The sequence below is a fragment of the Leptonychotes weddellii genome, chromosome 10, assembly GCF_054177405.1.
Source record: "Leptonychotes weddellii isolate Sample4059 chromosome 10, ASM5417740v2, whole genome shotgun sequence".
NCBI classification, from domain to species: Eukaryota; Metazoa; Chordata; class Mammalia; order Carnivora; family Phocidae; genus Leptonychotes; species Leptonychotes weddellii.
Genome location: NC_138378.1, coordinates 22,254,752 through 22,271,635, shown reverse-complemented (window position 1 = coordinate 22,271,635; position 16,884 = coordinate 22,254,752). Strand labels below are relative to the sequence as shown.

The following is a 16,884-nucleotide window of genomic DNA, read 5'->3' as shown; positions in this document are numbered from 1 at the left end:
CATGACCTGAGCCGAAGGCAGACGCTTAACGACTGAGCCACCCAGGCGCCCCGGAATGTTTTTTTTTAATCTCATTTTCAGATTATTCTCTGCTAATGTATAGAAATACAACGAATTTTTTTTTTTTTGAGAGAGAGAGAGAATGAGAGACAGAGAGCATGAGAGGGAGGAGGGTCAGAGGGAGAAGCAGACTCCCTGCTGAGCAGGGAGCCCGATGCGGGACTCGATCCCAGGACTCCAGAATCATGACCTGAACCGAAGGCAGTCGCTTAACCAACTGAGCCACCCAGGCGCCTGGATTTTTTTTTTTTTAAGATTTTTTTTTTTTATTCATTTGAGACACAGATACAGAGAGAGAGAGAACATGAGCAGGGAGAGAGGCAGAGGGAGAAGGAGAAGCAGGCTCCCTGCTGAGCCAGGAGCCCAATGCAGGGCTCGATCCCAGGACCCTGGGATCATGACCTGAGCCAAAGGCAGACGCTTACCATCTGAGCCACCTAGGTGCCCCTACAACAGATTTTTTAAAAGATTTATTTATTTACTTGAGAGAGAGAGAGAGAGCATGGGGGGAGGCAGAGAGAGAGGGAGAAAGAAACTTGCAGACTTCTGGAGCCGATGCAGGGCTCAATCCCAGCACCCTGAGATCAGCACCTGAGCCAAAAACAAGACTCCTATGCTTAACCGACTGCACCACCCAGGGGTCCCTCCCCTTTTTTTTTGAGAAAGAGAGAGAAAGCGTGCAAGTGGGGGGAGGGGGGGCAGAGGGAGAGAGAGAGAGAGAATCCTAAGCCCGCGAGAAGACCGAGCCCGATGTGGGACTTGATCTCACAACCCTGAGATCATGACCTGAGCATTTGGTGCCCCAAATATACAACTGATTTTTGTGTGTTGATCTTGTATCCCACAACTTTGCCAAATTCGCTTTTAGCTCTAAGAGTTTTTTGTGGATTCTTTTAGGTTTTCTTTTTTAAGATTTTTATTTATTTATTTTGAGAGAGAGAGAGAGAACGAGCAGGAGGGGCAGGGGGAGAGGGAGAAGCAGGCTCTCCAATGAGCAGGGAGCCCGACGTGGGGCTCGATCCCAGGACTCTGGGATCATGACCTGAGCCGAAGGCAGACACTTAACCAACTGAGCCACCCAGGCACCCTCTTTTAGGTTTTCTATATAGAAGAGCATGTCATCTGCAAACAGAAATAGTTTTACTTCTTTTTTGATCTGGATGCCTTTTATTTCTTTTTTCACTTAATTGCCCTGGCTAGAATCTCCAGTACAATGTCAAATAGTGATGAGAGCAGCCATCCTTGCTTGTTCCTGATTTTAGGGGCAAGGCTCAGTCTTTCACCATTAAGTGTGATGTTAGCTGTGGGTTGTTTTTTTTTTAAGATTTTATTTATTTATTTGACAGAGAGAGACACAGCGAGAGAGGGAACACAAGCAGGGGGAGTGGGAGAGAGAGAAGCAGGCTTTCCGCTGAGCAGAGAGCACGACACGGGGCTCGATCCCAGGACCCTGGGATCATGACCTGAGCTGAAGGCAGACGCTCAATGACTGAGCCACCCAGGTGCCCCAGCTGTGGGTGTTTTCATAGATGTTCTTTATCAGATTGAGCAGTTCTTTTCTATTCCTAGTTTGTTGAGTGTTTTTATTAGGAAGGGGGTATTGGATGTACTTGTTTTGTTTTTTTTTTAAAGATTTTATTTATTTATTCATGAGAGACAGAGGCAGAGGGAGAAGCAGGCTCCCCGTGGAGCAGGGAGCCGGATGCGGGACTCGATCCCAGGACCCTGGGATCATGACCTGAGCCGAACGCAGACGCCTAACCGACTGAGCCACCCAGGCGTCCCGAATGTACTTGTTTTTTACAGTTAAAAATCAGCAAATCCTCTATTTGATTTGGTATAATTACATGAGACCAAATTTCATAAGAATTTTTTTTATTCATAATTTGAAACCTATTATAAGTTTTACTAACTCAATTTATCTTTTCTTTCTTTTTTTTAAAAATTTTATTTATTTATTTGACAGAGAGAGACACAGCGAGAGAGGGAACACAGCAGGGGGAGTAGGAGAGGGAGAAGCAGGCTTCCCCGCGGAGCAGGGAGCCCAATGTGGGGCTCGATCCCAGGGTCCTGGGATCACGACCTGAGCCGAAGGCAGACGCTTAACGACTGAGCCACCTAGGCGCCCCTAACTCAATTTTTCTTGATGACATTTTATTTATTTATTTATTTATTTATTTATTTATTTATTTATTAAGATTTTATTTATTCATTTGACAGAGAGAGACACAGCGAGAGCAGGAACACAAGCAGGGGGAGAGGGAGAGGGAGAAGCAGGCTTCCCTCAGAGTGAGGAGCCCGATGCGGGGCTTGATCCCAGGACCCTGGGACCATGACCTGAGCCGAAGGCAGACGCTTAACGACTGAGCCACCCAGGCGCCCCTCTTGATGACATTTTTAAGGAAGGTTACAAATAAATATATGTTTAAGAGTCTTTAACCATGTGACCTTGGGCAATTTCTATTCTCTGGACCTCAATTTCTTCAACGGTAAGATGAAGATTGTATAGTAATGCTTATTTCTTAGGGCTTTGGTGATTGGAGATAAGATGAGATTTTGTTTGTGAAAGTATTTTGCAAACAAAAACTGTATGCTTCTGTTGCTGTTTTTACTAGAGAAGTTTTAAAAATTGCAATATAACATTTATTTAGTAAAGTATATAAAGTATGTAAAGGGCAGTGGTCTTAATTATGAAGACAGGTAAATTTGTATACACCCACATAAATACCACTAGATCTTGATATAGAACCTGTCCAGCACCCCATAAAGATCATTCTGCTTGGTCTATACCGCCCCTGAAGATAACCACTATTCTTTTTTTAATATTTATTTATTTAAGTAATCTCTACACCCAGCGTGGAGCTTGAACTCACAACCCAGAGATCAAGAGTTACATGTTCTTCCGACTGAGCCAGCCAGGTGCCCTGGTAACCACTATTCTAACACCTATCACCATAGATTCGTTTTGCCTGTTTTCGAACTCTGTATAAATGGAATTATATAGGCTTGTGTCTGATTTCTTTCACTCAGCAGAATATCTAAAAATCTTCCAAGTTGTTGCATGTAATGATTGGTCATTCTTTTCACATAATTTTTAATGCTAGTCAGTCATGGCTTGAAAAGGCTGTGCATTTGCCCAAGAGACCAGAAAAATGAAGTCCAAGGAAATTCAGGGCTCTCCTGTGTTGAATCAGCCCACCATATGAATTTCTACCAAGGCAGTTGGATTCTCAGCCAGGATCGCAGCTATCGTGCCCTTATATCAGCACTTCCTATCCCACACTCCAGACAGACATCACAAATAGATCTCAGCACATTTTTCAGGGAGTCCTGATGCAGCCTCAAAATTCTTCTCAATCCAGTAATCTGAGTAGCCTACACCAACTAATTGGGGTTGATACTCAAGATTAAATCTAAATGTTCTGTTATCATATCCCTAAGATGTTTTTCTGGGCTCTCAACGTTATGACATGAGGGATTCTGCTATCATCCTCAGTTTATCCCACAGCAGTATAAGACTGGTGGTGGTAAGGCCTCTAGTGTCTCCTGTTCATATATTCTTTGGGTCATGGCTCAAACCCAGCAAATCTTTTGCTACCTGTATGTCTGATTACAGCATGACTTAAATAAGAGGGGAGGAGGTGTGGGGCACCTGGGTGGCTCAGTCGGTTAAGCGACTGCCTTCGGCTCAGGTCATGATCCTGGAGTCCCTGGATCGAGTCCCGCATCGGGCCCCCTGCTCAGTGAGGAGCCTGCTTCTCCCTCTGACCCTCCCCCCTCTCATGTACTCCCTCTCTCTCATTCTCTCTCCAATAAAAATAAATAAAATCTTTAAAAAAAAAAAAAAGAGGGGAGGAGGTGGATTGCTTAGATGTGGAGGAATTGCTGTACCCGTGAGGTGGCTTGATTGAAGTCTCCTTATTTATATTTTTTATTTTGATAAAAACATTGCAATACCTCAATTACAAAACAAGCACAAGTGTGACTTATGTTTCACAATTTATGCTGCTGTGAATCTTGACAGTTCTGGCATGTCTCTCACATTTGAAAAATGTCTTCCAACCTGGAAAGTTGGGTGAAATAAACTCTCCCATCCTCTGGGAATTGTTCCCTGTATATGCAGGCTGGGATTGTCATTGATTACAATAAGAACAACAACATCTGAGGCATGTTTTTATCTACATGTAGATCATAGTCTGAGGAGACAAGACTTGTATGTGATATAATAAAAAAAATTCAGTCAAGCTCTCATTTATTTGAAACTGTTCCCAAGCAACTTCACATATTTGGAAGGTCCAGGAAGGAATAAAAAAGGACTTTGAGAAGCTATGTTTTTCTGCATTGGAGAGCACATCAGACCCTCACTCAGAACTGGTTTACTCTTTGCTTTCATACAAGTCTAAGTGACAAGTAACAAGGCTTCCAAATAAAAGATTGGAAGCAGCAAATTAGAATGGTGGCTTGGGCCAAGTATTGGCTACTAGACACTGCCTTACTGTTAATGGATGGAGAAGTGATTCTTGACAGCAAAGGACAAGGGAAAACAATAAAATGTGGCCCCACAACTACAGCAGTCTGTAAAATGCAGGGGCAAAAAACTCTTCAATGCTTCTACTACTTTGGAAGTTTTGGGTCTCCTCCTAGTTTAATTATTATTGTGTATAACGAGGACCAAGATAAGGAATAAATTTTTGAGCACCTATAGTGCTAGGCCATGCTCAGTAAGCATTTTACATTACCTGTCTCACCTAAACTTGGAGGTGGTCTTGTTGTTATCATCTCCAGGGAGGCACACAGAGTAGGGGAAGTAACTTGGCCAAGTAAGTCATAAAGATGCATTTTGAGCCCTTGCACTCCAGTGCCAAGGCTGTTAGCTTCTACTAGGTTTCGAAGAACCTGTTAGGCGAATAAAGAGTAGAAAGGCATTCTAGGTAGAGGGTACAAAATATGGAAAGCCAGGGCTAGTCAAGCTAGTCAGTCACTCAGTTTCTCCGAGACTTGGTTACTCACCTACAAAATAGGAACAGTATCATAGGTTTATAGGTTCATAGTCTTGTGAGAATTAAATGGGATAATGCGTGTAAAGCACTTTGTACAGTACCTGTATCATAGAATGTGCATAACGCTAATTAATGTTTTAAAAAATACTGTTACTTCTCTGCCTGTCCTTCTACCCCTACAGGACGGGTTCCAAGGAGACTACATTTCCCAGCATGCCACCTCGCCCTTTGACTCTAGCTAGACCAAAAAGACGCGCCGACGAGAGCCTCAAGCCGGAAGACTATAGTCTCCCGGCGTGCAGTGCGCCTCCTTCAATTAGATTTGAGGCACGGCCGGCGCGTTGCTCACCGGGAGTTGTAGTCAGCGACGTATTGCTCTGACGCCGGCCGGGCCGGGCGTGGGGGCCTGTGGGAGGTGGCGCGGCGGGGCCCAGCTGCGGGGCGGAGGCGGCGGAGAGGCCTGCGGAGGCAGGGAGCGGCGGGGCCGGGAGCGGGCGCTGGAGCCGAGCCGAGCCGAAGTGGGCGGCGGAGGCCGGCGTGGCGAGCAGCCACCATGTCGGTGTTCGGGAAACTGTTCGGGGCAGGAGGGGGCAAGGCCGGCAAGGGCGGCCCGACCCCTCAGGATGCCATCCAGCGGCTGCGGGACACGGAGGAGATGCTAAGTAAGAAGCAGGAATTCCTGGAGACTAAGATCGAGCAGGAGCTGACCGCCGCCAAGAAGCACGGCACCAAAAACAAGCGCGGTGAGTCGGCCCGGTCCCCTCAGACTCTCCTTAGGCTCCCCGGGCCCGGACTCCACCTTCATCAGACACGCCCCAGGGTCTGCCCCGACCCTAGAACTCTCCCCGGTCAGACTCCCCTCAGGCCTTTCCGGACACCTCCCCGTCTGGCTCCCTTGAGTGTCTCTTGGGGCCTTGGACTCCTCCACCATCAGTCTCGCATTCCTGCCTTTTCCCCTCAGGCTCTCCCCTCTCTGCCAGGCCCTTTCAGACCCTGGTTTCACTGCACTGCCCTCGGCCCTCCCTGGGAGTCCGTTCTCTTCCGCCTTCTCTCTCAGGCCTGCCCTCACCCACCTTCGTGAAACTGCCGTCTTTTTCTTATTGGCTCGTTTCTGCCCCCCATCCTAACTCTTGTGTCCTTCCTTGTCCTACCCCTGCCTTCCCCTGACCCCTCTGTGGAGTCCATGAGCTGCCCCTGCCCTCTCCCCATTCCCCTGACTCAGAATTCTCCTTGAGAAGCCTTCTTGGTGGAGAGGAAAGGGGCCTGGGGGAGAGGAGACCCCTGGTTCCGTCTCTGTTTACTTGCTGAGCGAACTTAACAAGTTGCTTTCCCTTTGAGGCCTCCTTTTCCACGTCCATCAGCGAGTGCCTTCCAGATTCGTGATTCACGGCTTGTTGCCTCATAGCCAGGTCTTATCAGAGTTTCTGGTAGCATAAGCCTTCACGGGTGACTCACGGCTTCCCCATCCCTCTGAACCAGAAATAGGGACTCCATTCCTCCATTGGCAGTGACTCCTTCCCAGTCCCCACTCCTGGGGGTCAGGGTGGGGATAGTGAACCTTGAGGCATGCTTAATATACTTCCTGTTGCTGTATGGCTTTCTGGGCAAGTGCTTTGTATTCTTAGGGTGAATGTGACAATGCTTTAATAACTGTAAAGCAGTTTAGAAGTATTTGATCCTTTTGGTGTTATGACAGTATGAGAGTGAACCATAGAGTGACAGTGCCTCCCCCCAGAGAGGGAGGCAAAGGTGAGAGGAGTTGAGGAGCTGCACAAACAAGTATTTAATTTAGAAGTCTGCTAGTCATTAGCCACGTGACCTTGAGCTGGTTATTTTACCTCTTTAAAAGGAAGGTCATGCATTTACAGTGCCCAGCACCTAGTAGAGGCTAAGTAGATGTTTTTTTCGTTCTAACAGAAGAACAAAATAGTCCATCCTGAGGATGCTCCTTTGCTGATAGTCAACAAATACTCTGGAAAATTTTTTTGAGAGCTTCCACCCTTATGCAAGAGAAGATAGAAACAGGAAAATAAATGAAGATAATATTGTCTAGTGGTGGTGGGTGCTTAAAAAAAGAAGAAGACCTGATGGGGAGTGATGGAGTGGGTAAAGGGGTGACACTTTAGATAGAGTGGTCAGGAAAGGCCTCTTTTAAAAAGTCAAGTTTGAACTGAGCCTTGAGAAGGAACCAGCTCTGTAAAAAGCTAGAGGAGGAGCCTTCCACGCAAGGGAAGACAGCATAGGAAAAGGCCCGGAGGTTGGCCTGTTCTAAGAAACAGACCTCTGTATCTGGAATGTAGCAATCGAAAGGGAAAATGGTATGAAATAGGGTGAGGAGGGGCACCTGGGTGGCTCAGTCGTTAAGCGTCTGCCTTCGGCTCAGGTCATGGTCCCAGGGTCCTGGGATCAAGCCACACGTCGGGCTCCCTGCTCGGCGGGAAGCCTGCTTCCCCCCTCCCACTCCCCCTGCTTGTGTTCCCTCTCTCGCTGTGTCTTTCTGTCAAATAAATAAGTAAAATCTTAAAAAAAAAAAAAAAAGAAATAGGGTGAGGAGTGGACCTTGGACTTCCTGGTAGAGTTTGGATTTTATTTCAAGTGGGTAGAAAGATGTTGGAGGGTGTTATCCAGGAGTGTGTCCTTATCATTGATAGAGTTTAAAAACACCATCTGGCTGCTCTTTGGAAAGTAGACAGGTGTGGGATGAGAGTGGGAGCAAGGAGACATGAGGTAGTTGCTGTCATCCATTTGTGGCCTGGACTCCAGTTATAGATAGCCCTGGAGGTAGAGAGTAGGGTTAGATTTTGCTGCCTCTAGCTTTTTTTCTTTGATGACTCTCCCTGGGTCAGGATCCTCTATTGTTCATTAGAGTCATTGTTTTTACCAGTCTGCATTTTGGAATGCTTTGCCCATTGCAGGGTGGTGGGGGAAGAAGGTATCACTTTACCACATCTCTCATCTGAGAGGGCAGTTCTTCTGAGGTCTTTTGGTCTGGAGCTGGTTTAGTTTTTGCAGTTTTAGAGGTGATTGGATTTGCTTTCAAGAGGCTTGGAGAGGGCGCCTGGGTGGCTCAGTTGGTTGAGCGACTGCCTTCGGCTCAGGTCATGATTGATCCTGGAGTCCTGGGATCGAGTCCCGCATCGGGCTCCCTGCTAAGCAGGGAGTCTGCTTCTCCCTCTGACCCTCCCCCTCTCATGTGCTCTCTCTCATTCTCTCTCTCTCAAATAAATAAATAAAATCTTTAAAAAAAAAAAAATAGAGGCTTGGAGAGAGGGTACCAGCAGACAGTGGAGGACCAATCTTAGTTGTAATAATTTTGCTGAAAGCAGCGCATCTTCTTGAGTTTGCCTGAGAGGACAGGAGCTACTATAAGCTTGCCCTTCTTTTTAGCATGTTCTGGGGGAAAGGTCTTACCTGCTTATTGGGATAGAGCTGTGAGGTATTAACACCACCACATGCCATTCATTTAGTCACTTACTAACTTGCTACTGAGGCAGGAACTGGAGAATCAGATGAAAATACACTGTGCTTGCCTTCCAGGAACTCAGGATTGGTAGTGGGTGTGTTTTTGTTGTAGTTTTTGTGTGTATGTGTGTGAAAGAGAGAGTGAGAGAGAGAAGGAGGAAAAGGAGTAGGAGGAGGAAGGGGGGGAGGGGAACATACCAGTCAGTGCTGAAATGTATGTACATGGGTCTGAGGCTGCATAGGAGGAGGTTCCTGTCTGGAAGGGAAAGGGCAAGGGATGCTTTACAGAGGAGGGAGGGTCAGCAAAGAGTTTGGGGAGCAGTGAGGGTGTTCGTGGGGTGAGACAGCAGAGAAATAATATTGCAGAGTGTTCTGTAGCCTCAGGCCTCAACCTGGAGATGCTGAGGAACCACTGGCTGTCTTAAAGCAGAAGAAACGGATCAGCTTGGATTTCCAAAGAGCACACCAGCAACAGAATAAAAGTAAGGAGTATAGACCAATCAGGAAGGGGCTGGAGGCAGGAATCCATTAAGACATAAGGATAGACTCTCATAGACATGATTTGAGCCATATATTTATCACTTACTAGCTGGTGCCTTGGGGCTGGTTACTGCACCTCATATTCCTCCTCCGTGAATAGGGGTACTAGTATCTCTTATTGGGTTAAATTGTGTTATGTATGCAAAGCTCTTAGCACAGTGCCTGCCATATGGTAAGCAATCAATAAATGCTTGCCATTATCATTATTATAAGGAGACTTGTAATTATTCAGGTGGAACAAAGGGCCTAGAATAGAATCATGGAAAACTAGATGAGAAGTAATACAGTCAGACTTTTCTGGAGGAGAATCAAAAGAAGCTTGGTGATTTATGGGACTTGTAGGTAGGATGAAGGAGGGAGGAGTTGAGGACAATTCCCAAGTTGGACAACTGGGTGGATGATGATGTCATTAACCAAGTTAAGAAACCCAGAGGAGGAACAGTACCTCATAACTGTGTTGTCCTTTGAGGTTTGTAAAACTTTTTTCATGAGTCTCAGAGCATCCACTGAAACTGTGAGCTCCTTCAGGCAGGATGTGATGGTTATGTTCATCACTGTGTCCCCTAGCATAGTGCCTGACATACGGTTATGGTTCAGTAAATATTTATTAAATGAAAGGAAACCATCTTTTGAGTATATTTTGTTATTCCCATTGTACAGAGAAAAAATGAGGCTCAAGAGAGGATGTAACTTGACTCAGAGACCAGTTCTTCTGGTGGCTATGGGCATCTTGTGTTCTATGTACTCCCATGATGGCTGAAGGCGTCATCATTACCTTTGTCATCACCCATCTCATTAAACACTCACTTGTGCAAGGTGTGGTGCTGAGTTGGGGGGAAAGAAGTGAGATAGGACCACGCCCTGCCCTCTTGCCCTGCCACGCCATGCCCTTGTGGTGTATACATTGGAAAGATGATAAATTGTCCTTTAAAACAAACCTCTGAAGCTCAAGTAGATTATTGCAGGGTGCAAGCGCGTTTTAGTTAGGGTCCTGGAGCAAAATTTGGATTGGGTATTTTTTCCGAATTCCTTTTCCTTTTCTTTAGTCATGTATTCATTCTTAAGCATATAGCATGCTCTTGAACTGTGTCCCAGGCCCCATGCTCAGTGCTGGAAATATAGAGAAAAGAAACATGGTCCCTGCCATTCAAGGGACTTAAATATTGTCACTTTCCTTTTCTATAAAGTAGAAATAATATTTATCTCACATTACTATGGTGAGGATTAGCTAAGAGAATATATGAAAGTGTGACACATTGTGGATATGAAAGTATACTTTTCTTTCCTTTTCTGATAAAGTTATTGCTGCTCAAATTTCTTTGGTTTGATTGTCAAAATGGAAAAGTTCTTTCACTGAGAACTGGATGGAAACCAGTCTAGGTGAATTGACAAAAATCACTCAAACTTAGGTCTTTTTTGGTACCTTTCTACAGTGCCCTGTTAGTTTTCTCTAAGACAGATGGTCAAATATCAAAGATTTTTTTCTTCTTCAGGTGTTGTAACGAGTTATGAAATATCTACCTAAGTGATTCAGATTTCCTTTTTTTCCTGTTTAATAAAGATGAAAACAGTTTGTAGAAAGGGTCATATTTTAGTTTAACAAGAGAACTGTATGAGATTGGGAAATGGGTATGAGACTGGTTATCTCAAACACCCTATACCAATACATTTCTGTTGGATTTATGGACGCAAATCAGTTCATTTACAGTTTAATTTAGGTTCAGCGGAAAATGTCTGATGGATGCAGAGAGGCTATGTGCTCACAGGAAATACATCTTCGTTAAGTCCTGTTCATTGCTGGAGCCAGGGTGGCTCTCTCATGTTTAATAAAATTGCTTTGAAATGTTAGCATGTGGGAAGACATCTTAATAAGTTATATTTATAATCAGTGTGGTCTTTTGGTTCTCTAGACTCAAGGTATCAGGTTGAAAAGTACAGCATCTTGGGGCACCTGGGTGGCTCAGTTGGTTAAGCGTTTGCCTTGGGCTCAGGTCATGATTCTGCGAACCCTGCTCAGCAGGGAGTCTGCCCCTCCCCCTGCTCTCTCTCTCCCTCAAATAAATAAATAAAATCTTAAAAGAAAAGAAAAAAGAAGAGTTACAGTATCGTAGTGGTGCATGTGTCAGCAGGATCTCCTCTTCCAGAGGCCCTGGGATGGAAAACCCAAAACCTACCCAGGGAACTAAGCAGTGGGAATTTCCCTTAGTGATGCTTAAGTTTCTTGTTTGAAGAAACCGTTGGCCAGATTGGGTTTGGTTTACTTTTTAAGACAGATGGAGTGTCAGAGAGGCCTCATGTGTTGGCTCTCCAAACATGCTGGTGCCTTTGATTCAAACGACAAAATCTTTTTTGCCCCATTTGGCAGGGAGATTAAATATTTTTAAGTGTCTGCCAGTAGGTTTATAATATGGTTTGAAATTCAAGATAGATTTTGTTTGGAAGTTGAGCTAAATGTGAGGACCTTTGAGCCTGGACTGTTTTGCTCAGGGAAATTTAGTGTTGTCCCTGGTTGGGTTTGTGTGCAAAGAGCAAGGTCTTGGAAAACAGCCTGTGAAGATGTGTGCGAGCCCTACATCCCTGAGGCAGAAAGCCAGGACCTGATTTGTTTTCAGTGGTCCAGAGCCCTGAGGTGGAGCCAGGGCCTGCTGGGAGAAGGGAAGCTCTCGGGGTCTTGAGGAATTCCTTTGGGTAGGAAAGGTTTATGAAAACTTGGTTCTCTTGCCCAGAATTGTTTTGTGCTGTGCTGTTGTCTTTAAAAGAGTGAGAGAGAGGATATTCAAAAACAACTTTAGATTGGTCATTTTGAGGATAGATGGTATATTTAGAAGGAAAATATGAACTTAGCAACAGGAAATAAGAACAGACCTAGTTGGATATAATCTGGCCTGGTTTTAAGGTGTTTGGCTCAAACCAGCAGATGTTTTTTGAGTTCATTCTAGGAGGAAAGCGGCGTGATGGTTTAGGCAAAAGATTTCTCAGTTTGAATGCTGACTTCACCACTCACCAGCAGTACCTTGGCAGTTACTTATCCTCTCTGAGTCTCAATGTCCCCATCTGTAAAAAGGGAAAAATAATACTTAGGGTTCTTGGGAGGATCTGGAATAAGTTGATATATGTAAAGTGCCTAGCAGAGTGCCTGAACATAGAAGAGATGTAAATGTGCCCTTGGTTTCCCAGGTATAGTTTTAGGCACAATAGGGATATAAAGATGGATGAGACATTACTTTCTTCCTACAGGAGCTCACAGTTCAGTGAAGAAGACTCATACAGTTACAAGTAACTGATAAAAGGCAAACCATGGTAAATGTACAAATGAAGTATTAGAGGAAAATACAGCTGGAATAGATTAATTCATCTCTGAGCGTTGGGCACAATAAGGGATATAAAGATGGATGAGACATTGCTTTCTTCCTACAAAGGCTCACAATTCAGTGAGGAAGACTCATACAGGTACAAGTAACTGATAAAAGGCAAATCATGGTAAATGTACAAATGAAGTATTAGAGGAAAATACAGCAGGAATAGATTAATTCATCTCTGAGGGTTGGCAGGTTCATTTCACCCAGCCACCCATCCAATGCCCAAATTCCCTTTGCAGTATTCCTGCCAAGCGATTAACCTTTGATTGAACCTCTTTGCTGACAGGATTTGTATTAGCTGTTCTATCCTCCCATACTACAGCATCGTCTGTCTTTGGATAGCTCTGACTATAAAACCACTTTTTTTCTTTGGAATGATCTTTCTTCCTGTAGTGCCTACTTCTAACAGGTTGAGGTGGTAGCTCTGTAGGGAAACAGTTTGGGCTAGTGGAAAGAATGTGGGATCTGGAGTTAGAAGGCTTGGGGCAGATCCTCGCTCTGACAGTAGAGGATTGTGAACAGTGTTTCTTCTATCAGGAAAGCTAACTGCTAATGCTGTCTTTTGGGGGCCAAAGAGAACAGGTCTAATCCTTCAACAAGACATACTGGGGAAGATGGTACTTAATGTTTCAAGCCTGCACTTCTCTGGGACAGATCTCTGTTCCATTGACTGTTTGTTGCCAGGCATTTCTCTTCTTTCCTTGTTACCCTCCTCTGAATGTGCTCCTTTTTTTTTTTTAAAGATTTTATTTATTTATTTGACAGAGAGAGACACAGCGAGAGAGGGAACACAAGCAGGGGGAGTGGGAAGGGGAGAAGTAGGCTTCCTGCTGAGCAGGGAGCCAGATGCGGGGCTCGATCCCAGGACCCTGGGATCATGACCTGAGCCGAAGGCAGACGCTTAACGACTGAGCCACCCAGGCGCCCCGAATGTGCTCCTTTTTATCAGTGTTGCTTTTAAGTTGTGGAGTGGGCAAAGCTGAATCTCTGAATATTCCAGCCAAGGTCTGAGCAACATAACCCGGAGTATACAGGGCTAGCCATTTGTCTAGGAATTAATTTGGTTCTATGTACTGAATGGCCTTGATAATTCCCGTATCACTGAGACTTGGTGTTTTGTTTTGTTTTGTTTTTTAAGCAGATTTTGCTTTCCAGTGCCCTTTCATTAATAAAGGAATGAGCATCTAGTAGGAATGAGCATCTAGTAACTAGTGAAAGTTTGGCCTTTAAGGAGCCTTAGCTGAAGGATTGAATGATTTAAGTTCTTAATAAAAGCTGGCTTGATTCTCCCTTAGCTGATATTTCTAGTTCTACCTCCTCCCTCTTCCATACAGGCCAAAACTGGCTGGAGGGTTATTTGAGGAATGCAGGAAAACTATACATCTTTGTGGTCATGGCTCAAAAGGTTAATTGTATGGTATATTGGAAAAGGTGATGGGCTTAGGATCAGAAGACCTGCACTCATATTCCACCTCTGCTGCTTGCTAGCTTTGTGATCTGCAGCAAATCTCCTTATATCTCTGAGCATCAGCTTCTTCAGCTGCAAAAACAGTACATAGTATTTACTTTATAACTTTGCTACTCAGCGTGCAGTCTATGGAAACATTTGGGAAAGTGTTAGAAATACAGATTATCAGGCCCTACCAGCCCTACAGAAGCAGAACCTCCATATTTATGAGATCCTTAGGTAGTTTGTATGCACATTAAAGTTTGAGCGACATCTCTCTGTAGTTATTGTGGAGATTAAATGAGAATAGTGGGCATTTTCATGTGCCCATGCCAGTCAATATTCATTCCTCACAAGGAGACACTCAGGGATGCTGTCTCCTTGGTCAGTTTGCTCACTTCTTTGGCTGCTCAGAGATTGAACTCTTATCCAGCTCAATCTTTTTTCACATACCTTCAGCTACCTCTAAAGCCGGTGAGGTCACAGAGTGTGATGGTTCAGTAGAATCTGCCTCCCCTCCGTTTGAAAAACTTGAAGCACTTGTTCTGCTGATGGGGTAATGGCCTTCTCCATGAAAGACGTCCATCATCTGGGTAATTGACACGTATTCAGTCAAGCTGTCGGTCACAAGGACCCACCGGCAACCCTGGTGATAAGTTAGGGGCAGTTCCCATCCTTAGTAAGCACTGCTGCCTAGTTGGGGGACCAGTTGGTAAAGAAAGCATTTCTACCCAGTGAGGCTTGTGTAGAGTGCCGTAAGAACCCCAAAGAGGGATTAACTCCACCTGGGGGCTGGAGGGTGGCTAGAAAATGAATTTTTTGAAGTCTTACTTTTTTTTTTTTTACCTTAAATGATTTTTCAGTGAGTTCTGATTTCTTGGTTCAGTGGCTTTGTGGCTGTTTCCTGTTCTGTTTATATGGCATTGGTAGTGTTCTAATCCACCAGTTTTCTGCATCAGGAGGGACAGATGTTCTCTGAGAGCTTGGTGTGTTAGGAGCAATCTGAGATGCCATGTGGATTTCCAGGCAGTGAAAAAGACACAGCCTGGCCCAATGGATCCTACAGTTTAACAGATCTGAGGCTCTTTCAGAGAAAAAGTTATCACAGCTACATAGCCCATACATTTTTTTTCATTGGAGTCTTACTACCATCCGAAGTGTTCCTTTCAGGAACTTACGGATAAAGTAAAACTTATGGATAAAGTAGAAAGTTCAAGGAGCTTCTCAGCCAGGAGAAAGGGAGTTATATGGGATGATGAAGTATAGATGATGGCAGAGGATCAGTGCAGGGAATTCCATCATCAACTTGCCCTGTTTGATTCTATAAAATGACATTTTTCTGGATTTGGGGTGATAGTGAATCAAGCACCACACTTCTCGGGGTGGTAGGTCTGGGACTTGGCACAACCTGCTGAGGAAAGTTTCCTCCCATTGAACAATCGGGACAGTTGAGTTTGCTCAGAGCTGGAGACTACAAGTCCCAAAGTAAAAGTTGAGACATTCACCTAGTGTTTCCTGCTCAAGTATGGGGCTTGTCAAATGATCCTGCTCTCAGAAGGCCCATACTCTTGGGGGGGGGGATAAACTTAGGACAGGGATAATTACAGTGCAAAATTGGCTGTAAGTGCCACCCACAGGAGCACCCTAAATGGAGATTTGAAGAAGGGAGCAGTTCTCCAGTTTAGGGTTCTCAACAGAGAGATGACAATGTGATCTTTTGTGTTAGTCCTTTTTTTTTTTAAAGATTTTATTTATTTATTTATTTTAAAGATTTTATTTATTTATTTGAGACAGAATGAGAGAGAGAGAGAGCTCATGAGAGGGGGGAGGGTCAGAGGGAGAAGCAGGCTCCCTGCCGAGCAGGGAGCCCGATGCGGGACTCGATCCAGGGACTCCAGGATCATGACCTAGCTGAAGGCAGTCACCCAACCAACTGAGCCACCCAGGTGCCCCAAGATTTTATTTATTTATTTGACAGAGACGCAGTGAGAGAGGGAACACAAGCAGGGGGAGCGGGAGAGGGAGAAGCAGGCTTCCCGCTGAGCAGGGAGCCCGATGTGGGGCTCGATCCCAGGACCCTGGGATCATGACCTGAGCCGTATGCAGACGCTTAATGACTGAGCCACCCAGGCGCCCCCTTTTGTGTTAGTCCTTAAAGGAGTAGGCAGCTAGAGGGTGGAGTGGGGTGGGTAGAGTGGGGTGGGGGTTGAACGTAGATACTCCTGTTTGGTATATGACACCACCTCAGGTCTAGAGTTACAAGTCTGGAAACTGCAGAAGAACCTCTGTTCCATCTAGCTGTGTTGAGTATAGAGTAGTATATTTGCGAAAAGGAAACTAAGGCTTTTGAAATGGATTCGGATATTTTGTACTGTTTAGGGACCTTGATGTTGAAATCCCAAATCTTTTTTGTCATAGTGCTGCATAGGTAGACATTGGCATTTCACTTCAGATGGTCCATTTTTTCTTACTTAATTTATTATTATTTTTTTTTTTTAAAGATTTTATTTATTTAAGAGAGAGAATGAGATAGAGCATGAGAGGGGGGAGGGTCAGAGGGAGAAGCAGACTCCTTGCTGAGCAGGGAGCCCGATGCGGGACTCGATCCCGGGACTCCAGGATCATGACCTGGGCTGAAGGCAGTCGCTTAACCAACTGAGCCACCCAGGCGCCCTTTATTAATTATTTTTTTTAGAGAGAGAGGAGCGTGTGTAGGGTTGGGGGTAGAGTAGGGGCAGGAGGAGAGGAGAGAGAGAATCCCAAGCAGGCTCCATGCTCAGATGGTCCATTTTAAAAGAAGGTAGCTAGAAGTTACCCAAATTGGAAAGGAAGGAGTAAAACCATCACTATTTGCAGATGACATGATACTCTACATTGAAAACATTAAAGACTCCACCAAAAAACTCTCAGAGCTAATAAATGAATTTAGTAAAGTTGTGGGCTACAAAATTAGCATGCAAAAATCTGTTGCATTTCTATTCACTAATAAGGAACTATCAGAAAGGGAAAACAAGAA

At 44.8% G+C, this 16,884-nt stretch overlaps 2 protein-coding genes and 1 long non-coding RNA gene across 3 annotated transcripts in view; all 3 read left to right on the top strand.

The window, feature by feature from the left end:
- The window catches only part of ZNF341 (zinc finger protein 341), a 56,514-nt gene extending 51,080 nt beyond the window's left edge, over positions 1-5,434 (top strand). Inside the window, exon 16 of the mRNA XM_081832979.1 lies at positions 5,243-5,434. Within this exon, the coding sequence (XP_081689105.1) occupies positions 5,243-5,292 (50 nt within the window). The 3' untranslated portion in view covers positions 5,293-5,434. The remainder of the gene's footprint in view (positions 1-5,242) is intronic.
- A 62-nt stretch (positions 5,435-5,496) lies between these two features.
- CHMP4B (charged multivesicular body protein 4B) overlaps positions 5,497-16,884 on the top strand; it is a 52,553-nt gene continuing 41,165 nt past the window's right edge. The window contains exon 1 of the mRNA XM_081832998.1: positions 5,497-5,803. Coding sequence (XP_081689124.1) covers positions 5,614-5,803 — 190 coding nt within the window. The 5' untranslated portion in view covers positions 5,497-5,613. The remainder of the gene's footprint in view (positions 5,804-16,884) is intronic.
- On the top strand, positions 5,810-15,288 carry LOC145723811 (uncharacterized). Its single transcript, XR_014149118.1, has 2 exons — positions 5,810-8,103; positions 8,319-15,288. It is a non-coding gene; the product is annotated as an uncharacterized LOC145723811 (long non-coding RNA).